This window comes from Ailuropoda melanoleuca, chromosome 2 (genome assembly GCF_002007445.2).
Source record: "Ailuropoda melanoleuca isolate Jingjing chromosome 2, ASM200744v2, whole genome shotgun sequence".
NCBI classification, from domain to species: domain Eukaryota; kingdom Metazoa; phylum Chordata; class Mammalia; order Carnivora; family Ursidae; genus Ailuropoda; species Ailuropoda melanoleuca.
Window position 1 is genome coordinate 140,249,718 of NC_048219.1, and position 24,834 is coordinate 140,274,551.

A 24,834-nucleotide genomic window follows, 5' to 3' on the forward strand; every position below is an offset into this window, starting at 1 on the left:
CAGGCATGTTGGTAATGAAAGAATGAAGAGAATAAGAAGAAATATCACAGGAAAATCCATGAAGATGTGTGAGATGTATGAACCTACACACTCAACTCTGTTAACTGGGCAAGACAGTCCAAGATTAGTACACTCCAGGAGTAAGAACAGATATATTAAACATTACCAAATATGGTATCGAGACACACCTGAATCACTATTTCTAAATGCCAAAAATTTCTGTTGCGCCTGGTTGTAATTTATGAACAAATATAAAAGGCCATGAGAAGTGATATCTCTCTGTGCAGATTCAGAGTTGAATTTCATTAAATTTCTAGGTCTCTTTCTCAGTCACTTCTGTTATCTCTAAAATTTAGTGGACAGTTACTCAATTGGGTAATCCATGTATCTTGTTCCTTTTTCCATTCTTGATCATTTTATCTTTCAGGCTTTTGGATTATATTGGAATTTTACTTTATATGTCTGCTAATGCCTTTAATAAACATAATTCTGTGTATTGTGCAATGTATTTTCAGTACTAGCTATATTTTTAGTAAAGTTTTTGCTTAATTTTAGACGTAAATGACATCCTCAACAAGGAGCTGTAGGTCACCGATAACAGCTATACCTCTCATACAATGTAAAGGCCGGGGACAGAACATTCCCTGGATAGCACCTAATAGAACCCCTTCTGATTTAACAAAGCCTAAGTTTGTTGCTGTTCATTGCTTAGTACAAAGTAATCAGAGTGACCTTTTCTTTGCACATACACGATCCTGTTTATATCCTCAAATCTTTCTTGTATTTTTAATAAGAAGAATTTCTCTAGTTCAGTTCATCTGAGTGTTTTTATCGATAAGTTGTATAGACAGGTAAAATACAGAAATCATTTGTTGTATTTAGATAGCGTAGCTGTTTTAGTTGTTTGCTATAACTTATATAAGTGAGTATGTATATGGTAATACTGAATATATTGTGCTTAACATTTTAAGAGGGGCTATGAGTATCATACAGTACTATATATAATTATCTTATGTATTGCTAACTTATAAGAATGCCCATGTGATAAAGTACCTTTTGTTCTAGTAATACAAGATTTGGCTTAAGTGGAAAAGATCCTGTGTAAGTTATTTACCCAGAAGGCTAAAACACAACCAAATATTTATTTAGAATTGGTACTCTCTAGAAGTTTAGTTAATTTAGGTAAGTCCTTTGAACATAAAATATTTTTCCTGGGAAAATTTATTTTTTCCTAGAGACAGAAATCTTTAGTTGTTTTCTGAGGCAGATGACATGTAAGCCCAAGGCAGTGCTTAACCCATAAATTACATAGGGGTCACATTTTGGAAACTTTAGCTTTTTTGTATCCCAGTGGAATAGTCTTTGGTTTTCTTACCGAAAGGCTTATGTGTTGATTCATTTCCTTTACCAATATGACAATTTCCTGCACACATTTAATAAATGCTTTGGGCAAGATTATAATATGTTAACTAAGATGTTTTACTAATGCTTTTTTAATTAATAAAATTAAAATTTTAGCTATTTTTATAGCCTAGCTTGTTATCCAGAAATAATATATTATTTGGTTGTTGGATGCTTTGGCTGTTCTTGTCCGTTATTAGGCAATATTAGTTTCCTGTAATCTGAAAATACTGTCTTTTAACTATTCTGGGTTGTATCTCTGCATCTTTAACCACCTTATGCTTATGGCGTGCACTAGAGCATTGAGTGATGATACCTGGTGTTTTTTTCATACTAACCAGAACATGTGGTTTTTATTTGTGAACAGTATTTTAGTTTTACCTATTCATAGAATGTATTTGCTTGACTAACTTATGGCCTTTTTTGCTAATGCTTCATGGTTGTCCTACAACCATTTAGGACGCTGCATTGGGATACAGATCCATCAGTTCTTCAGCTTCACTCAGATTCCGATTTGGGGTATTGAATGGATTTTTTTACCTTCCCTCTTTTATAATTAATTTGATTCTTTGTGAAACTGTCCTAATTTTATTTAAATTTCTAATGTACGTTATACAGTTAGGAAAAGAGTTAATATTTTACTGTGACACCTCATTTATCCTCTATCATTAGTGAAAGAAATATTTTATGTATCTGATTTTCTAGGTACCCTAAGTCTACCCATTTAAGTGTCCCAAGTCCTTTGATTATTTCCATATTTTTAATGTGAATTTTTCTAAGCTGTATTAAAAACTTCCCAGACTTTTTCTGGTGTGTATTCTACATATAATTGAACCTTTTCTGGGTTACTTGATATGAATATTTATTTTCTTGTATTAAAATTTCCTGATGATTTCCAAGTTTTTAAGAGGAACAGAACTGTTGGTCATCTACACTATGGCCCCAGATTGTTACTGATTTATTTTTTAATTCATTTATTCACTCATTTATTTATTCTAGTCTCTAATGCAAGTTATGTTTATTGCTGCTATTGTGCCTTACTCAGATAGTAATTTGATAATTTTCACCTTCTGAAACACGTGACCAACACCTTTTGGAATTATGTCTAAAGTAAGAGTAAATAAAGCCTTGAATTAGGGCATATAAGAAAAGTATATGAGCTTCTGAGCTTCTTGTACATTAACTGGAAGCTTCTCTGTTGGCTGCCCTGAGGACCCCCTCCCCCAGTTGCTTCTTTATTCTCAGGAAAAGTGGCTTTGGATAAGTGAGGTATTACCATCCTACCCTTCTACCCCTAAATCTTAAGAGTATTTTGTTTGTTTGCTCTAATGTGATTTTTGTCTAATTAGACCCTATATGCAGCAGTTAGTAACTTGTTCCTAATGTTCTTGGCTTGGCCATTTTTTTCCAGATACGTGAATGATTTACTTTTCAAGTAGTTTACATCTTAAAGTTCAGAATACAATGTTTCTTATTTCAAACTTTATTCTTAGAACACGAGATTTCTTCAAATCTGCATAAGTTTTCCTATTTAATTCTTTGATTATATACTTTTTTTCCTCTTTCAAGCTAAGATATTCCTAAAGTGGAAAACACATTAAAAATTTATTATAGCCCACATTTGGGACCTTAGAGAAAACTAACCCATTTAATATACTAATTTTATTATACTTTTTTGTATTTAGAATTTTGAAAATGTTTTATTATAAGAAAATAGTTATTATTACATATGTGTATATATTTCAGATATCCTACTTGATATTCTGAAGTTACAGGAATGCTTTTATTAGATATCCTTTTAAGACAGTCTTATAATTGAGAACTTCTTTGGGAGCTTGTAAGCATACTGTATTATTTGATTTAGCATTTAGACAGTAAATCAAGAAAAGATCCTCTATATATCTAATAAAAGATATTTTTCTTCTGATCCATTTTCCTCAGCTACAATTCTCTTCTGTTTGTCAAAAAAAGAATGTTTTCTGTCTATTTAAAACAGAAGTGACTTTAATAGTTTTATTGTATTTAAAGTATCTGTTGCTTTAATTCAAGTGTAGAATATCTGCATTGTAGTTCGTCCATATGTGAATCAAGGACAGTACTGACCATGCAGAGATTAGAGATTTAAAAGTTTAGATATTTAATATTAAAATCTAAATTGACTGTATGATTCTCAATTTCTGCGAAATATAAGTAGAAAAAAGGTTTTCAACAGAAACTTGTTTTTTATTCTTAAAGCTTAAGTCTCCTAATGGTGAAGGAAACTAAACGTGGTCTGAGATCCATATATCTGCCTCTTCAAAAAAGTCTGGAATCATATCCCTTCTAAGAACAGCTCTCATAACCAACCATATTTAGTAGTCCACTCTGAAATTCCTTTCCTCTTCCTCTATTATACCCACACATTTGCTCTAAGAAACTAAATTATTTGCCTTTTTAACGTGAAAAACAAACATCTTGAGTGATTCAGAAATATCTTTTGTTTTTGCTACCTTCTAAATTCTTTTGTTAAAATAAAGCCAATTCATTGTTCATCTAAAATTTCTTGAATAAAACAGGAATTTAAATTACAGTGTTGGCTACACAATGTTTAATTCTTAATTTTCCAAAATAACACGGTTTGATGTAGTTAAAATGTTTCATTTGTTATATTTAAAAACATTTGTCTTCACTTTATTTAGACGAGGACCTATTAAACTTGGAATGGCTAAAATTACACAAGTTGACTTTCCTCCTCGAGAAATCGTCACATATACAAAGGAAACTCAGACTCCAGTTATGGCTCAACCCAAAGAAGGTAAATATCTGTCCTTAATATGATGATCATTAAATTCCCATATTGAATAAATAGATTCTTTCTTTTTTGGTCCTTTTTTTTTTTTTGGCATATTTTCTTAGGGAAACATAAAACTAATGCTTTAAGGTTTTTGTATTGATGTATTTGTTTCTAGAGGTTTAAACCTTTTTCTTTTAGAAGTTAATAAAAGTATAAACTGTATGTATGGTTTTTAATTTTGTTGACATAAACTTAAGTTTTTAATTTTCGTTTTATCATTGATATGTGATGCTTTAGAATTGGAAAAGCTTAGGAATGTTCTATTTCTCTGTCACTGAGCATAATCCTTCTCTAAAAGAGCGTATCACACAGTAAATGAAACCATGGGGTAAATTATTTTCGTAGAGCATATGATATTCTGAATGCTGTCATTGTTATCCATATTAATGAACAAATCTAGACCTAATTCTTAAACTTCTGCTTTTATGATCTAAGGGCTCTATTATGTTGATTTCATGAGCAGCCTTTCATCTGTAATAGATGTATACACAGACATTATATTGAATGTCAAGTCTTTTGATTTTTTTTTTAAGATTTATTTATTTGAGAGGGAGAGAGAGCAGGAGGGGCAGAGGGCAAGGGGGAGAGAGAATCCTCAAGCAGTTTCCTTTCTGAGCATAGAGCCTGATGCAAGGCTGGATCCGAGGACCCTGAGATCATAACCTGAGCTGAAATCAAGAGCTGGCCACTTAACCAACTAAGCCACCCAGGTGCCCCAGGAGTCTTTTGATTCTTAAACCAGAAGGAGTTATCATTTTTACATTGGGGACTGATTTTTAAAATCTCATCAGATGATGATTCAAGCATAAAGTTAGTGTGTTCTTGTTTTTTCCAGTTAGGCTAATAAATTTATGTCACACATAGAAGAGATTGACGTAATATCCCTAATACAGGTCCACAGTTTCTTACCTGAACCTTTGAAGCCACATATGTATTTGAATTCAGAATTTGTTGGATTTTAGAAAAGTTACTAGTAAAGTATATGTACTGTAAGTAAACATTCCAGCAGCATCTTAGGCATTAATATTTGTGGCAGCAGAAGATATGAATATTCAAACTAAGTAAGATAAATAATGATTATAAATAGCTTTACCTCTGGTCATATCAGGGTTTACCACCAAATGAGTTATGGATTTTAGAGTTATTGATATTTTGGATTGTGGTCCAATAATAATTTTTTCCTTTTAGCAGTCTGTGCATAAGGAGCGTTTTTTCTCTTTGGCCAGGAAAATTTATTCCTGTTTAATTATGGAATATCAAACATTAAAATTTTGTGTATCAAATATTTCAGTTAATTTTTAAAATTTTAGTTTCATTACCATGTTTCTCCTTTAAGGACAATCAAAAGTAATATTCACTTAAGAAAGCCCAGAAAAATATAGGTAAGCAAAAAGGAGAAAAACATCATTGGAGCACCTGGGTGGCTCATTTGGCTAAGCATCCAACTCTTTTTTTTTTTTTAATGATTTTTTTTAAATTATATTATGTTAGTCACCATACAGTACATCCCCGGATTCCGATGAAAGCATCCAACTCTTGATTTTGGCTCAAGTCATGATCTCAGGGTTGCGCTATCAAGCCCCATGTCCCAGCATGGAGTCTGGTTAAGATTCTCTCCCTCTCTCTCTGTCCCTTCCCCCCGCCTTAAAAAAAATCCTTGAAACCTTTAACTGTTACCGAAGAAAATCTTTAGATTTTCATGTTCATATATACCTCAAAAGAAATTAGGATTATACCTATAACAGTCTATGTACTTTTTAACAACTCTCCTTTCCCTGCCCACTAAGGAAGGAAGTGAGATAAATACCTTAAACTTTTCTGTTCACTTTTATCTTGTTCCCCCAAAAGAGTTGACATTATCATACATACAATTACACTTCCAAAAATTTGAGTATATCAGGGTAACATTTTTATCCAGGTCTTTTTTTTTTTTTTACTTGATCATGTGAATGTTCATTTCTGTGGATACATTTTTTTTCATTCCTAGATTGGTAAAATAGCTTTCACAGGAGGAAGATCCTCATCTTCCTAGAAAATAAGCCACTAATGGTAATCGTGAGACATGAGCAACTTAAAGAAAAAAGGAAAGATGAAGTGTTGAACTAACAGTATGGAGAATACTAATACTGCAGGATTCATAATTTCTGGAAAATAATATTAGTATATTCAAGTATTTTAATCTCTGTCTTTCTGAAGCTACATTATTATGTATGTTAACTCAAAAAAGCGAGCAAAATAGCTAAAATGAGGACAAAATGACTCATTTAAAAAGTATATTAGGCTGGTTTTCTTCATCTAATAATTTGGAGATTTATTTTTAGTTATTCCATCATACTTAGGAAATACATTTTGTATTGTTTGAAATGTAAAGCATTCTGAAGCTATTGTGGGTAATGCCTATCATAATATATTCAGTTTAAGTGAAGAATTCCTTTTTTTAAATAATTTTTTTCTAATTATTAGAGTAGTATATCATGGAGAATTTAGAAAATAGAATGAAACTAGGCTGCTATCTTCCGTCATATACAAGAATAAATTCAAAATGGATTAAGGATTTCAATGTAAGACCTGAAACCATAAAACTCCCGGAAGAAAATATAAGCAGTTAAGCTCTTTGACATCGGTCTTAGCCATACATATTTTTTTAGACCAGTTTCCTCAGGCAAGGGCACAAAGGCTAAAATAGACAAATGGGATTACATTAAACTAAAAAGCTTCTGCAAAACCATCAACCAAACTAAAAGGCAACCTGTTGAATGGGAGAAGAACTTGGCAAATCATACACCTGAGAAGGGGTTAATATCCAAAATATATAAAGAACTTAGACAATATAAAAAAACAATTAAAAAATAGACAGAGGACTTTGAATAGACATCTTTCCAAAGACTTACAGTAGACACATGAAAAGATGCTCAACATCATTAATCATCAGGGAAATGCAAATCAAAACTACAATGAGATACTACTTCATACCTGTCAGATTGGGTATATCAAAAAGACAAAAAATAACAAGAGTTGGTGATGATGTAGAGAAAAGGGAACCCTTGTACACTGTTGATGGGAATGTAAATTGGTGCAGCCACTCTAGAAAAGAGTATGGAGTTTCCTCAAAGAATTAAAAATGTAATCACCATACAATCCAGCAATTCCACTTCTGGGTATTTATCTGAAGAAAACAAGGATACATATGCACTCCTCTGTTCATTGCAGGATTATTTCCAATAGTCGAAGATAATGGAAGCAGTCTAAGTGTTCATCGATAGATGAATGGGTAAAGGAGATGGAATGTTACTCAGCCATAAAAAGAATAAAATATTGCTGTGTGTGACAACATGGATGGATCTAGAGGGTGTTATGCTAAGTGAAATAATTCAGACAGAGAAAGACAAATACTGTATGTTTTCACCAGTATGTGCAGTCTAAAAAAACAACCAAAAAACCAAGCAGAACAGAAACAAGATTCATAGATACAGGAAAGAAATTGTTGGTTGTTACCAGAGGGGGGCAGATATTGAGGGTGGGTGAAATAGCTAAGGGGGATTAAGAGGTACAGACTTCTAGTTATAAAATAAATAAGTCATGGGGTTATAATGTACAGTAGAGGGAATATATTCAGTAATATTATAATAACTTTATATGGTGACAGATGATAACTAGACATATTGTTAGGGTCATTTTGTTGTGTATAAAAAATACCAAATCGCTGTGATGTATACGTGAAACTAATAGGATATTTGTGACAATTATACTTTAATTAAAGAATACGGAAAGGATATAAAGAGGAAATGTCATGATTCCATTGTGTAATAACCACTGTTAATATTTTGTTTCCAGTTTTCTAGGATGTATTTTTTTCAAAAATTCTGTATGTATATACACACACACATACATATACACACACACACGATTTTAAATCCTGTTTGAAATTTGCATTTTTAATTGCTTATTTTGAGATGTGTGTCAATTTTTAAAAGTTAACATGTAACTTATTGCCATTGAACTAATTTGAGTGTATAGCTATATAAGATGGGCATTTTTAAAAAATTATTTTTCCTATTTTTGTTTTGTAAGTATTTAAAAATTTGAAAGATCATGATTTGTTAGATAAGCTGATGATCCAGAAGCACAAGATAAACTGTATTCTTTTCAGTTTTAAATTATTTGGGGCAATGCTTTTAGCATCACCAAACTTTAGCTTCTTTGCCAGATTTTCTGAGTGTACAGAGTGTTTCTTCTTCATTGCTGTAATGCCTTGTTGGATAGTGCCTGGCATGTAGTAAGAACATACTATTTGGCAAAGGAATTAATTGCTTTTATCTACTCAGGAGAATGATTTTGCTTACTTGCATTATTTATTTTCATGCATTTACTCTGTAAGTAACTACTGGGAAATAGGTTATTTTCAAGTGTTAATGCTACAGTATAATTATTGATGAAATTGGGTGAAAAAGTACGATTAGTCTCTGTTCTTTGTTTTAATATGACTGTATCATATTCTAGTCTTTATTTGTTCTTAGATTCATAAATGAAACCATTATAGATTCTCCTTAAAGCCTTCTTGAGTTCCATGGTGACATACTGTGTAGATACAAATGTGTTGTTATTTTGTGTTCTATGTATCCCTCTGAATGCTTTGAACAAAATTGAACCTGTTAACATCTTTCAAATATATTATTTTAGCTGCTCGTTTGTAAGTTCAAACTTTGTTTAAATTACTAGCTGAAAATTTTAACCACAAAGAGTGCTCACATCAGGTACAGTGTGAAGATACTTTACAGTATCTCTAATCCTCTCACCAAAACTGTAAGAGTTAAGTATAGTTTCTATTTACACATGAAGAAGGTAAAACTGAAACAGTTTATCAAGGGTCACATAACTAGTAGCTAAGATTCTAAACCAAGTCTGATTTTAAGGTGAGCTTTCTCTTTCATGCTGCCACTGAGGCAGCATTTTCATGCTTTTCTGGTACTGACCTATGATAAAAAAATTCAATTTACAGTGTAATACAGTACAGGCATGGATACAGATATATAAAACAACAAAGGTTTTATTAAACAGCACCTCCCCTTCTCTTGTTGTATTTCATTTTTTAAATGATAAATGACCATAATGTGCTAAATTTATTGGTTTAGTTAGACCTGTAGTTTGAAAAACACTTTATTAAAGGATAGCATGGTTTAATTAACTTATTTATTGGTTTATCTGCATCAGGATAATATTTTGTAGTAATTGTCTAAGAGTAATGAATAAACAGCTTTGATCTTTCATAGTCCTAAATATAATTTTTCTTATCTTTACTGATCGGAGATGAAAGTGACAAGATAAGTGATCTCAGTCCAGTTTCTAATGAGTATGTCTGAATCAGCACCACTACCTTTAAGCTTTTCCTATGTGGACTAGACTTAGATATTAATTTTTTAAAGGTCCATGTTTATTCATTTGCAACCTAACAAGTATTCATGATTCTATAATTTTATTGAGTATACTCTATATATGAAGGCACTAGGCCATCCTTCCTTTTTTTTTTTTTTTTTTTTTTTTTTTTTTTTTTAGTTTCAGGTTGAATTATATAAGTGAAGGAGAATGAGAAATTTATTCTGATACCATGGGGCTATCCTTAGCCTTTGGAGCTATTTATAAAAATGAGATCATTTCCTTTCTATATTATTATAATTATTTTCGTGTCTAGGGCTCTTACCATTAAGTTTCTTTTCCCAATTTGTGGAAGTTTTAGAAAGAGGGAAAGAAAAACCTGAAATTAAGGTTTTATAATGAAAACATTTTGTGCTTAACTGTACTTGTACTTATTCTTTGCTTTAATACAGTGGTTCTCAAACTTAGCCTGCTTGGTTTCCATTTAAGAATTATGTAACAAATTCCAAAACTCACCATGAGACAAAATTGCTGAAATTACAATTTGTAGCAGACAGTAAATTAAACTTGGGTAGGCACCGTAATCAGTGCAGGAGTAATATGAGTTACTAAATTGAAGATAAAAATTGGTCTTAGGCTTAACTCTTTATCTTTCTACCAATTTTTTTAAATGGCTGAATCTATTCTTTTAAAAAACAGTGGTTTTTATTCTGCCTTGTTTTTCTTTTTCACCATTCTAGCCATCTTCTTGCTTTCAAGTTTACTCTGTAAGTTGGTAGTGCTGTTTCTGAACTGAGGTGCTTTGCTGTTTTAAAGCACCTACTGTGAATGAAATTGACTAGGAACATGTGACCTTAGTCAATTTCGCTCTCTGCAGGTAAAAAGCTTCTCGTGGTGCCCACAAATACACTCTGGAAAAGTTACTTTCTTCCCTTAGCTTTTAAAAGTCTTTAACTCTTTTGAAAATAGCATTATTTTTTATCTACCTTTTCAGTATGGATTTTTGTTGTTGCTATTTTTAGATAGATTTTTATTTTTATTTTTTTAACAAATTTTTTTTAGATAGATTTTTAAAGAGGAAGAAATCCTATGTTATCTAATATAGTCAGTTTATTTACACCTGAGGAAACGGAGGCCTGAAGAAGTTAATTGATGAGCCTGTGGTCACAGTGTGGATGACTATAGGGCTATAACCAGAACATGGCTTTTGATTTCCAGTGAAATGCAATTCTTATACTATTCCAGTTATTTACCTGTGTGGAGTTTTACAGTTACTTTTGGTATTGGTTTAGTAGCCAGATATTTTTCCCTAAGAACATGTCGATTGGTATTTATAATGTATAGAGAAGTATTATATGTAAATAGCTCTAAATTTTTTATTGCGTGATCTTAACATCTGTCTATAATTCATGCTTCCCAGGTAGACTAAATTTGTGGGCCCCCTGGTTAGTATTACCCTTGTCCAAAATGGAGTTTTTAAAAATTCTGGAATAAATAAGATAATAAATGAGTTTTAACAGAATTTGTAAGAATATAAATATAATTGAAAATTAAAGCATTTGTTCGTAATCTTAAAGACTTTTAATCAGTATATCTGAAATTATGGCATCAAAGTATTTATGAGATCACAGATATCTGGATCTATGTCAGTGACGCCAGTACTGCCTAGATAAATTTGAATTTTGTATAAAAAAGACCATGTAGAGAAACAAATTGTGTTAAAGTAAATGGTATAACTGAAATTTTACTTCTTTTTCCCCCCCAGGTTCGCATTAGATCTATATTCAAAATATTTCCTAATTTAAAAGACTGCTATATATTTTCCCTTGTTGAGGATCTGAATTGTTAAGGAAATCCAAGAGATCTTGCATATCATTCTAGATATTTAAAAATATAGAAAGAATGGATTCCATTGATCCATTCGTGAAGCTTTGTCCCAATATAAGATTCTCTTAATATTGATTTTAAAGAGTAAGGTATAAGTAGATGGAATTATGGGCAACTGGATTGAAATGAAGTGATTCAAAATGATTTTGATCTAGAAAAGAAAGGATTATTTTGAAAATATTAAAGGAAAACTGTTCATATCTAACTTATATTTTAAAACTAATGATTAAAGCATTTCCCTCTAATCTCATTTTATGAAAGATTTTGTGAAGTTATTCACAAGTTGAATTTTTGAAAATTAAATCATCATTATATGCAACAGATTTTCTGATTTTTAGAACTTGGTGGCAACTTCCTTGGTACCACAAATAATCAGGCTACTTTGTAAATTAGTAATATTCCATAGGACATTAAACTGTCCTAAAATACAGCACACCAATATAATGAAACTACATAATACACTTATAGGCAACAAACATATTTTCTAAATAACATTAATGCAATAATGATGGGACTTGTTTTTCACTTCATTATGAGAATTAATCATGATAAGTGATAGATTTAGAAGTATCAGTGTTTAGTGAGGATTTCCTAGGATGTTACATATTACCTGTTAAATGTGTTGTAACATCTTAAAATAATTCAAAAAGTGTATTTTGTGACTTATTCTTAGCTTAAATGTCTCCTAAGTGTAATGTGACATACAGATGAGAAAACTTGCTCTGAAGGCTCCTTCCTTCAGCTTAACAAAAGCCACCCATTTTACAGATGATTTAACTTTGATTAACCTACTCCATTGTAACAGATTATTCCGACAACTGGAATTTCATTCTTTGGTGTTATTTCTAGGTGCAGCTTAATTTACAGAGCAGCTTTTCTTTCCATCTCACCAAAATACATCACAATTTTGATGTTAACTCAAAGTAAAAATTCAATGGTTCATTTAACCTAGTCTTAGCATTCATTGACAAGAGATTTGTCATTTTAAAAGTAACTGCTACTTTTATGCATTCTTTACTGCTCAGTTTATAATCTTAGATTCCCTGTCAGAGAAAGCATGGAGTTAACCACTTAGCATATTGCAATGAATATTCATCAATAAATTGATGTGACATGGCAGTCCCATTTTTCAGTTTTCCTGCTCTGTTGCATTCTTTTTCTGTTTTAAATACATTATAAGTTTATCATGTAATAAGGACTAGCTTAGAAAATCTGAATTATGATACTAGATTTTTGAACATGTCAGTAGTCCTTTAGTAGCTATCAGATTAGTTTTGAAAAAGAGAAGTGTATTTGTTCAGAGGAACATTCTCTAATCTGATTTACTGATGGGCATTTTTGCCAAATATTTGATATATATAGATAATTGTTTAAGACCAGCTTTATTATAAAAATACAATGTTTTGTAGTTTTTAAGAAGAGCAGATCATTTGTTTTTTATTCCTTGAAATTTTATTTATCTTTTGACCTGTCATAGTTTTTAAATCAATTTTTCATCCATGTAGAAAGGGAGGTATGTACATTAACTCTAAAACAAAATCATGAAAACCTAACTCATTGTTCAGCTACAACTAAACTGATCTGTTTGGGCAAATAGGCATAGCAAATGCCATGTAAAAGGCAGATATAAATCACTGTCTAACATACTTCATCTACATTTTAAATTTTAGAAGAAAAGATGGTTTATAAACAAGATCTTTTCTGTTAAATATGTAGATTATGAGGTCACTTAGCACTAAAGTACTGACCACGTGCATTATGACAGGAATTTGACACCTGTCATTGGAAATAGTACTTAGAAGCCATATAATGCAACAAAGTTGAGGGAGGAAAATACAATGTGGATAGGAGGCTGTAATTTATAATTCACAGTGCTCAAGAATGACCTGTCCAGGATGTCTCAAAATCCCTCTCTTTGATTTTAGGATTTACATACCGTAAACCCTGCAAGTAAACAAAATTGATTAGGATAACTAATAGCCAGAAAATGGAAAAATATATATATATTCTCAGACTTAATTTTTAATTGAAGTAAATATATCATTATTCTAAAAGTCAACTTCTGAGTTAAATATAATTAAACTGTTTTATTATATTACACCTACAGGTGACTTTATGGTAGAATTTCATCATGTTTGAGCAGTACAGTATAGAATTGTCACCAGTTATACTGTTTTCAGATTAATAATCTGTTGTATATGACAATTCATCCAAAAAGGAATACTGTCTTTCTGTTTCTCTGTGTGATTATTTTGCCCAAAAAAAGCTTTCATTTTTTTAAGTAGCACAAAAGCTGTAATTGGCATGCTTTGTAAGGAAGTGTCAATGTGCAAGAGAGTGGCGATCACTAAGAATTCTTTTACGTGTTCTTTCCCCTTTGCACCACCGCCTCCTCAGCAGGGTCACTGAGATCACTAGCTTTTCTTGAAATGGCCATTTTCACTGGCAGGTGCATTATACCCTGTATTTTCAGATTGTTTTTCCATTCTGAATGTTTGGCAGGTTGATTGCTCTGGCTGCATTGACGGAGAAAGGGCTGACAAATGCGGTTGGGCTGGCTGAAAAGACAGTGATTACTGTTTTCCTTTGTGGCTGATTGAGGCCCTTGAAAGGAAAAATTTTAACCTTCACCATTTGGTTCAAAAGTATGAGCATATATTGAAATCATTCGTGCCATTTATCCTAGTTCTGTAAACTTGTCAGAACGTAAAAATCGCTCAATTTCAAGTAATGTAGGATTGGCATACGTCATTATCATTTTGATTAAGTTGGAGGTTGTATCATTGTGTGCATTATACAGTGTCATTTAAAGCTTTCTTTCCTACAGGTACAGTTATATTTTTATTGCCTATCTATAGACTTAGAAAGATTTTCATCGCTCTCCAAACCTAACACTATGTGTGTGGTTTGGCAGCTGGTGTGGCCTACAAGCTGCATTTTGTTTGCAGGGTAAAGGCTTATCTATAGGCCTCCTGGAGTGTGGGTAATTGCACAGGCTCACCATTGGGGAGAGATGGGATTGGAAGCAGCCAAGCGGAAGAGTGTTGTGCCATCCCTTTGCCACCTTGTAGCAGAAAGACACAATCCCAGCAGTGCCATCTGGTTGTTGCTATCTAGTCAGCTGGCCTGGCTGCTGGGACCATGACTTGGCAGCTGGTTCCCATCCTTGACCATTCTTTTGTGTATGGAGCATGTATGTGTGCTTTAGATAATTTTGAACATGGGTCAGGGAAATGACTATAAATAACAAGTCCCCTTATTGAATAGGCCCTCATTACTTAAGATGCACTCTGCTGCAAATGCCTGCTGCCATTCCCTTATAGACAAATGACACATCTGTTTAGGCAATAAAAATAAGCATTTTCTTCATAAAAATCTGCCTCAGTATATAGTAAAAGAGAAGGTAATCAGAGTTGTATATTCTATAACATTTTAAAGTTAGTGATTTTAAGTTCTTAGTTTGGAGAGGAGATTTAGTAATAAAGTCTTCTTATAAACATTGTATATTATCTCAATATATATTTTTGTTCCAAGTTAAGAAAATATTATTTTAAGTGCTTATTGCCACATCATGCAATGGTAGATAATGAGACTTGCATTTAAAATGACAGAATAGAAAATGTGGTCTCATAGCTATTATCTTTAAAATCTGCCTCTCAAATAGCAACCTGAGAGTTAATGTAAGCCGTCTTTATGCCATATGAAGACCCATTAGACACTGATGGTTTCAGATCACAAGTAAGCAGCCAGCTCTGTAGGCTATTTTAGACATTTGATTTTCTTCATTCTGCAGCATTAATGTGTCAGCATGCTACATAAAACTATGCAGGAGTTGCATGTTGTTCTGTCTGGAATGATAAATGCTTGCAAGCTTTTAGAGATTTCCATGAGGAATTTGTCCTAGTTGCTTATATATCTTATTTCAGTTTACGTAGCTACAAAATTTGGAATGACTACTAGAGGTACCACATAGGTATGTATAAATATCAAGAAGTTCCACTTATTTCTTTCTTTAAAATTGTGTTGATGAAATTCATATTATTCTTACTTGTTCTATTAGTGGTTTACTTTTGCTTTATGTAAAGTTAGTTGTATACCTTCTGAACTGTTGCTCAAAAGTTCAGTTATTTTCATAAAAATAATTTATGTGTTTTTCTGTTTTTTTCAGATGAAGAAGAGGAAGATGACGTAGTGACTCCTAAACCACCTATTGAACCTGAAGAAGAGAAAACTTTAAAGAAAGATGAAGAAAATGATAGTAAAGGTATCTTAAAGAATTAACTAAAAAATTTTGTTGATTCTTATTAAATTTTTTTTTTATTATTTATGTGTTAAAGTACAATAAAATGCTCTAAATGAACGAGGTGAATCTGGTTGAAAAAAAATATGTGGCATTCATTGTTCCAAACTGTGATAGTGAGTTGACATGATTTGACAGACATAAATTAAACTGACTTCAGGAAAATATTTGTTTTTCCAGCTCCCCCTCATGAGCTGACTGAAGAAGAAAAGCAACAAATCTTACACTCGGAGGAATTTTTAAGTTTCTTTGACCATTCTACAAGAATTGTAGAAAGAGCACTTTCTGAGCAGATTAACATCTTCTTTGACTATAGTGGAAGAGATTTGGAAGACAAAGAAGGGTAATCTTTAATTGCTAAGATTATGGCTTCAGCAATGTTACTTTAAGAGTACTTAAATTACTTTTAGATCAAAAGTAAGAAGTTATAACATCATCTTTTTTTGGATTGGTCTTTTTCTGTAGAGAGATTCAAGCAGGTGCAAAACTGTCATTAAATCGACAATTTTTTGATGAACGTTGGTCAAAGCATCGTGTTGTTAGTTGTTTGGATTGGTCATCTCAGGTAAATTGAAACAGAATTACATTTTTTAATTAAAATTAGGTACTTTTAATTATGGAAACTTTGTAATTAAATCAGTATATATCATTTAGAGTCATTAAATCGACAATTTTTTGATGAACGTTGGTCAAAGCATCGTGTTGTTAGTTGTTTGGATTGGTCATCTCAGGTAAATTGAAACAGAATTACTCATTTTTTAATTAAAATTAGGTACTTTTAATTATGGAAACTTTGTAATTAAATCAGTATATATCATTTAGAGTCATTAAATCGACAATTTTTTGATGAACGTTGGTCAAAGCATCGTGTTGTTAGTTGTTTGGATTGGTCATCTCAGGTAAATTGAAACAGAATTACTCATTTTTTAATTAAAATTAGGTACTTTTAATTATGGAAACTTTGTAATTAAATCAGTATATATCATTTAGAGTCATTAAATCGACAATTTTTTGATGAACGTTGGTCAAAGCATCGTGTTGTTAGTTGTTTGGATTGGTCATCTCAGGTAAATTGAAACAGAATTACTCATTTTTTAATTAAAATTAGGTACTTTTAATTATGGAAACTTTGTAATTAAATCAGTATATATCATTTAGAGTCATTAAATCGACAATTTTTTGATGAACGTTGGTCAAAGCATCGTGTTGTTAGTTGTTTGGATTGGTCATCTCAGGTAAATTGAAACAGAATTACTCATTTTTTAATTAAAATTAGGTACTTTTAATTATGGAAACTTTGTAATTAAATCAGTATATATCATTTAGAGTAATAACGAATGATGTTTCTAATGTTACTGTATTCATTTTATCTTGTATACTTTGGAAGACACAGTTGGAAACATCATTTAATTTAAAACTTAAGATTGAATTTATGCCACAACCTAAGTTTACTAATTTCAGTTTGCTCACCATATGCTTTGGATAAAATTGCAGTGTTTTTTAATAAAATGTTTTAACATTAAAACATTTTATGTAACTATACTAATTTAGAGTTGTACTAACATCCCAGTAATCATAACTCTCGTGATCCCTTTCTTGGGGAAATGTTAAGTATTTGTATTTTCAAAATAATTTGATAAAAACAGTTGAGTCACGAAGAATGTGAAACATTTCTTATGCATAGCAATTTTTCCCCCACTTGATTCTTGTGAGCAGTATCCAGAGCTACTCGTGGCTTCCTATAATAACAATGAAGATGCTCCTCATGAGCCTGACGGTGTGGCCCTTGTATGGAATATGAAATACAAGAAAACTACCCCAGAATATGTGTTTCACTGCCAGGTAAGATGGTCTTCTAACAGTCTTCCCTAAGTTTAAGAGTTCATTAATGAATTTAGACAAGTGCCTTTTTTCTTTTCTTGTCAACATAATGATTTCATTGGATTGGCATTTACTAAACCCACTTCGTATTTGCAAACAGATGTTAACAGAAAACTGAAGACTTTTCAGTTCAACATGATCTGCCTTTTGTAGCTTTTCTGGCATCTCTAATGTTTAATCACACCTAAAGTCCTTTGCAGTTGTGATTTTCTGTTATTGTGATTGATTATATAAAAGGAATCTTTTATAAAATGTCTTTTCTACAGGGAGTTTCTCATGAACTTATTTGCTGAATATACAATTAGACGGTTGGCCCACTGAATTACTTATATATGGCCTGAGGAGTTGGAACTAGATAGTTTTAAATAGAAACATATGTCTGAAGTAGGAAACAGATGCAGATTTTTAAAGTGAGTTTAGTGGAAGGTTAGAATTTGCAAGCCTTTTCTAGTTGCATAAGTTATAATCTTAAAAAATGCTTAACTGAATCAAAACAAGCTTATACTCTATTGTCAGATTACTGTTAGAGCCAGTTGTCTTTTGATTTAATACTGTAATCAAATGAAATAATTTTTTTGCTTTCTTTGTAAATTGAGTACATTTATGTAAATAATCACTACATTCGACTTAAGCAAAAACTATTCTAAAGGTATAATTTTATATTCGGAAATAAAATGAAATTTTTAAATTAATTTACTTCTTTTTATAACTTCTAATACCTTACAATAAAAGGGAAAATGTTTGCATATAGATTTATTTTTATAACTTATCAGGCTTCTTCATTTGAACCCGAAGTATAAAAATCTTACTTATTTACAGTCAGCTGTGATGTCTGCGACATTTGCAAAATTTCATCCAAATCTGGTTGTTGGTGGTACATATTCAGGCCAAATTGTGCTGTGGGATAACCGTAGCAATAAAAGAACTCCAGTGCAGAGAACTCCGCTGTCAGCTGCCGCACACACAGTAAGTAGTAAAGAGGTTATTTCCATTAGACTTCTGTGCTGCTTCACCATCAAATACTTAGTAGTGTCCATCAGAGTAGTCTCAGAATGTGTTTCCTTTGATGTATGAATTCCTCATCAGTTGGTCACCAAGAACGAAGGCCTTTTTTTTTTTTTGTATTTTTAGAAAACTGTTTTATTAAAAACTCATCTATCTTCTGAGACAAGCCTTTATTAATCAACAGAATAGCATCAAACTCTTCACATTAAAAATATCATCAAGATATGAGACTGTTCTGATATGAAACAGAATACCTGTGATTATAGTGTAAAAATGGTTCCATTTTTGGCAAAATAATCCTAGAAAACTTTTTTTAACATCTCTTTCTTTAGCATCCTGTATATTGTGTAAATGTTGTTGGAACACAAAATGCTCACAATCTGATTAGCATATCTACTGATGGAAAAATTTGTTCATGGAGTCTGGACATGCTTTCCCATCCACAGGTAGGTTGAACTTGGAAAACTGAAATTTTGAGTCAAGTGTTAAAAATAAGTCCATGTAAATCCCAGCTTATGTTTTTTCATAAATGTTTTATAATACCATTATGAAACAGCTTATAAACCTAGCCTATTACATATAGTTTGTCATGATATACTTTATTTTCAAACCTACTTCATTTAATCAAAGTAAATTCGTGTAAGTATTATAATAAAAGAATTATTTATAAACCAATTAAAACTAGAAATGTTTCTTAGAAAATTCAAAGTTGCAAGCTTATAAAATAATTTCCTCAATTTTTTCTTCATAGGATAGCATGGAATTGGTTCATAAACAGTCAAAGGCAGTAGCTGTGACATCTATGTCCTTCCCTGTTGGAGATGTCAACAACTTTGTTGTTGGGAGTGAAGAAGGTTCGGTGTACACAGCATGCCGCCATGGCAGGTAAATCTAAACTGGAATTTGCAATTATTTAAATTTCTCCGTTTAATAGTCTCATTAAAACAAATTGTCCCTTGTTTAAGTAGAAATTTGTCATTATTTTTGACAAATTGTATTTGAGTTCAGGTATGTAAAATTAAAACTTAAATACGTTTTAAAATAAAAGGTTATTTTGGATCGTGATATGTTCTGGATCTTACAGCTTGTAGTGTGTTATGGTTTTGTATGTATGCATGTACTCACAGAAGTTAATGGTAGGAAATAGCTTTCAGCAGTTGCAAATATATGCACATTGCCACATACTAACCCTTAAAGTTGTAAATAAGATTTTCAGCAGTTTTTCCATTTTGATTTATTTGGACTTTGAGCTTTAGTTCATCTTCCTGATAATTGTGTAATAATATCATGTACTCATTTTAAATTGACTAGTATTTCTCCTGCTGCTCAATCTGTTTTGAAATTGTCTAGCTGTACTTTATTAATTGCTTCCTTAGAAAAAAAAATGGAGTGTCCAGATTTCATCTCAAATACAGATCACCTTCACTTCAAAGCTTTTGATACAAAAGTAGTAGCCTGGATTTTCTCGCTTACATATAGCCTCCCTTTGTCTCTATTCCATCACCTCAGATAATCGGACTTGTGAGTTGTGTTTTCAACAGCATGTTTATGGTTCAAAATATATTTACTGTTTTAGTAGTGTTATTAAATCTGGTTTGAGTAACACTCAACATATGATGTTGTCTTATGAGCAGAGTTAGGTTGGTTGAAATTATGTCAAAGTCTGATCTATAATCCTTAATAAAATATATTTATAAGCAGTCTGCTTCCAAGAGATTTCCCTAATATTTTCACTTTTATGAAATAGCAAAGCTGGAATCAGTGAGATGTTTGAGGGACATCAAGGACCAATCACTGGTATCCATTGTCATGCAGCTGTTGGAGCAGTGGACTTCTCACATCTTTTTGTCACTTCATCATTTGATTGGACAGTAAAACTTTGGACAACTAAGGTATCTAAAAACAGATGTCTGCTCATTTCCTTGGGTTTCTGACACAAGGTGGTGCTCTAATTCTACATGGGAAAGATGAAAAGCTTTCTAATAGCTTAGAATGATTCACTGATAGATCAAACCTGATAATAAGTTATACTGAACGTGAGTGAGCCACTGGATGTTGTAGTTTTCATAAAAGTGTGCTGACAAATATGTCAACCCCACACATAACCAAAGACCATTCTTCCCCCTTCAGGCTTTTCAAGCACAGAACTGTTTACTCTGAACTGAGTTGGGGAAAAAGCACCTGAGTATCTCTCATAGCACATAGCTATGTATTACATAGCTGTGTATAGCCCAGCACAAAAGCCATGCATTTGCTCTTAGAAGAGCTGTTATAGGCTGCATGGCTCACAGAGCTGATGGAAAATGGAGGAAAGACAGATAACAGATGTACAATAAGTCTTATACAATAAGGCTATAATAACAAACTTAAATCATTAAGGAAATATTGTGTAAAGGCATGGATGAATATGTATTTTTGTTTTCCACAATAAAAAATTTAAATAGTTTGTTTTGTTTTTATTTAGCTTCAGTTATTTGAAAAACCCACTGTGTTATAAAGTGATTCCTGATCCTCTAGCAATTCCAGATAAATGTGACATTGCCCTGCTTCAGGGAGTCTCAAGGCAAATCCAAGTAGGGAACATACTTCTTTTGATAGGCCTTATAGTTTCATTTGACCCCATATTAAATTTAAGAAGCTTTGACTTTTCTGTCTGGCTTTTCTGCAGTATTACATTGTAATTGGCAAAGCTGCATAATCAGAATATCAGATTGTATTTAAATGAGGTTAAATTTAGGGGCACCTGGGTGGCTCAGTCATTAAGCGTCTGCCTTCGGCTCAGGGCATGATCCCAGGGTCCTGGGATCAAGCCCCGCATCGGGCTCTTTGCTCCGCTGAGAAGCCTGCTTCATCTCCCGCTCCCCTTGCTTGTGTTCCCTCTCTCGCTGGCCGTCTCTCTCTCTGTCAAATAAATAAATAAAATCTTTTAAATAAATAAATAAATAAGGTTAAATTTTAAGCTGTATTTTTTCATATTTCTATTTGCCTTATTCTAAATGTTGACATTTTGAGTAGTTAGTCATGAGACAGTTTAGAAACCTTATTTGGTTCTTCAGCTTCTTTGAGGAAACCTAGTGGTCTTAAGAGATGTTCTTTACTGTTACAGTGAACTCACATTTGTAAATCAAATGCATGCCTCAGAAATCTGGGGTGGAGTTACTGTTCACTCTTGTTCTTTCATGATGCTTTCTTTTAATGTAATATGAAGTGAGTTAGAAAACTTTGCCTATAAAAGCTTGCCTTTTAAATTTGAGCATTTTCATGTTTGGCATTAGTGAACATAAAAATAGCACTTAAGGCTAATAAAAGAAATACATAGAAAGTGCTTAACACAGTGTCTAACATGTAATAGGCCCTTAGCAATGTTCATTTCCTCTTTCATGGGGATCAGACAGAGCCCCGAATGCATTTAATCAATCATCTGTTTTCTTGGATTGTTCTTGAATTTTTGTTTTTTTAATGAGAGTTTTCAGTGGAAAAAGGTAGAGGAAGAAGATTCTTACAACCAGAAGCAAAGAAATGTATAATCTAGCTAGTAAAACCAAAGCAAGGTGTAGAATAGGAGAGATGAAGCCAACTATTTCTGCATAGGCTGCAGGTAGCCATGTAAGTAGCTACATTTCTTGATGTGCTTTCACCTTAGTAGTCCTTTAGGTAGACAACAGGAGACATATCTTTGTTAGGTTGTTGGCCAGCTTCCTTTTTCAGTAATTGAAAAGAATCTTTTATAAATTTGTAGATTTATTTTAATATCTTAGGGCTTCAGTTGCCAGTCTTTTAGCTTTAAATGTGAGGCTTCCATCCTTGCATATATTACCAGCAGGAATTGGAAAATGAAGAATTCCTCTTCATTGCGTAAACAAGAACAGAACTTATGTCTGTGATAGCAGACTGATTGATGCTTGCTTTTGTGGTACTCACACAGCTGGTTGATTGGTGGTTGGTATTTTTTGTTCTTGTATTTTGCTGTATTTCAGCATAGAACTGCCTTCTGAATAAGAATGACAGGCAGGCATATCTCTTTCTTTGCTAATTGAGCTAGGCATTGCTTCCCTCTGTGAGCTTCATTTATTCATTCAACTGTGATACATGTGTCTCCCCCACAACACACATACACATTACATACCTCTCCAGTGTTAGTGGCCAGAGAATGAACCAATATAGAACAGAGTGTTTTATACATTTTATACATTTAAGGGCCCTCTAAAACTTTATGGGAAGAATTATCTTCTAACTTTTCTGTATACAAGTAATTCTCAATGAAGGCTAGAACAGCAACAATCTGGAAGAATTATCTTCTAACTTTTCTGCACACAAATAATTCTCAATGAAGGCTAGAACAGCAACAATCTGCTGAGTAAATATTTTTGTATTTGGTTATATCATGGCTTCCAGTGTCATTGTTTTGATCTGGGATTTATACTTCATGGTACTTGTGTTGCTGGTATTTATTTCTACCCTGCCAAAAAACTTGATAGAGTCTCTGTGCTCTCCAACACAATGGTTATGAATAATTGGCAAAATGATTTTTTTTTTTTTTGGTCTTCTTTTTGTGGGGTTTTTTTGGTCTTTTTTTATGTTTTTTTTTTTTTTAAAGATTTATTTGAGAGAGAGAGTTGGGGGGGCGGAGACAGAAGGAGAGGAAGGGAGGGAAACACCAGCAGACTCCTGCTGAGCATGGAGCCTGACATGGGGCTCAGTCTCATGACCCTAAGATCATGACCTGAGCTGAAACCAAGAGTCAGTCTTTTAACTGACTGAGCCACCCAGGCGCCTCAGTAGGCAAGGTTTTTTTGTTTGTTTGTTTGTTTGTTTTTAAAGATTTTTATTTATTTATTTGACAGAGAGACAGCCAGCGAGAGAGGGAACACAAGCAGGGGGAGTGGGAAAGGAAGAAGCAGGCTCCCAGGGGAAGAGCCCGACATGGGGCTCGATCCCAGAACTCTGGGATCATGCCCTGAGCTGAAGGCAGATGCTTAAGGATTGAGCCACTCAGGCACCCCAGTAGGCAAGGTTTTTAAGTAATCTCTTTAGAAACTTTGTTCCAGTTCCATTTTAAGCTTTTTAAACCAGTATCTTCACATTCATGAATTTAACAGACTTTAAATGTTTTTCTTCTTGGCCTCTACTTTTTTAAGGGTTTTCTGACTCTGGGAATTGAGCCCCCATAAACTGGAAGGAACTAGTTACTAAAAACTGTGTATCTTTGTGTCCTTTAAGCTCTGGCTCTGCCCTAATAGCAAAATAAGATTCCTCCTTTTTCTCCCTATTTATAAGTCCTAAAAAATCCCAGAAATCTCAGTTTGACACTGCCTCAAATTAAAAGTAATCTACTTCTGTAGTCAGCTTCTAATTTTTGCCTAGTCAGGAATTTATAATGCAGTGACAGAGTTCTGGGTCATCAAATTGTTTTCATGACTTTTTTTAAACTCAGTTATTTTTAGTAAAGAATATAAACAGAGGTAGAGGATTTTCCACATTTTGGTAAAGTTTATACCAACCAAGACATTGCTTCTAATGTATTTGGAAGACACTGTTACCTTTTCAAAATGCCAAATTGGAAAATTCATGGCAGCCCTGAAAAACAGTAGGAAGAATGTGTGAGGAGTGAAACTACTGGAAGGTAACTAGAGGATTCCCTAAGAACTTGATTAGGGATAGACCTGGTAAATTAGCTTAACGTTCTACCGCATTTAATAATACTTGTTACAAATTACTTTTAAAATATAAGAACTGTTTATTTGGGGCCAAAATATTTTCATGTATTCACAATATATTCTGGTCTCAGAACAAATGCCTGTCAGTACTGTATTTCCCATTAAGTGTCAAGGTCTTAGAGTAGGTAGTTTTCAGACTTCAGTAGTCCATATACACCTTAAATTTTTTTTCACAATCTCTGGTGTCTTTTTTTTTTTTTTTAAGATTTTATTTATTTATGTGACAGAGAGACAGTCAGCGAGAGAGGGAACACAGCAGGGGAGTGGGAGAGGAAGAAGCAGGCTCACAGTGGAGGAGCCCGATGTGGGACTCGATCCCGGAACGCCGGGATCACGCCCTGAGCCGAAGGCAGACGCTTAACGACTGCGCTACCCAGGCGCCCCCACAATCTCTGGTGTCTTAAATCCTCTTTTATATTTTAACAGCTTCATTATTT

The 24,834-nt window shown here is 32.8% G+C and overlaps 1 protein-coding gene across 5 annotated transcripts in view; it reads left to right on the top strand.

Annotated features, from left to right (window-relative positions):
• The window catches only part of DYNC1I2 (dynein cytoplasmic 1 intermediate chain 2), a 52,957-nt gene that overhangs the window by 15,982 nt on the left and 12,141 nt on the right, over window positions 1-24,834 (top strand). For 3 of the 5 annotated variants that reach the window (XM_034654732.1, XM_034654733.1, XM_034654731.1), the window contains exons 5-14: window positions 1,861-1,920; window positions 4,080-4,195; window positions 15,663-15,758; window positions 15,975-16,137; window positions 16,260-16,359; window positions 17,511-17,636; window positions 18,495-18,641; window positions 19,013-19,126; window positions 19,432-19,565; window positions 20,428-20,572. In XM_034654732.1, the coding sequence (XP_034510623.1) occupies window positions 1,861-1,920; window positions 4,080-4,195; window positions 15,663-15,758; window positions 15,975-16,137; window positions 16,260-16,359; window positions 17,511-17,636; window positions 18,495-18,641; window positions 19,013-19,126; window positions 19,432-19,565; window positions 20,428-20,572 (1,201 nt within the window). The remainder of the gene's footprint in view (window positions 1-1,860; window positions 1,921-4,079; window positions 4,196-15,662; window positions 15,759-15,974; window positions 16,138-16,259; window positions 16,360-17,510; window positions 17,637-18,494; window positions 18,642-19,012; window positions 19,127-19,431; window positions 19,566-20,427; window positions 20,573-24,834) is intronic. The other 2 variants (XM_034654735.1, XM_034654734.1) reach the window with 1 other exon arrangement.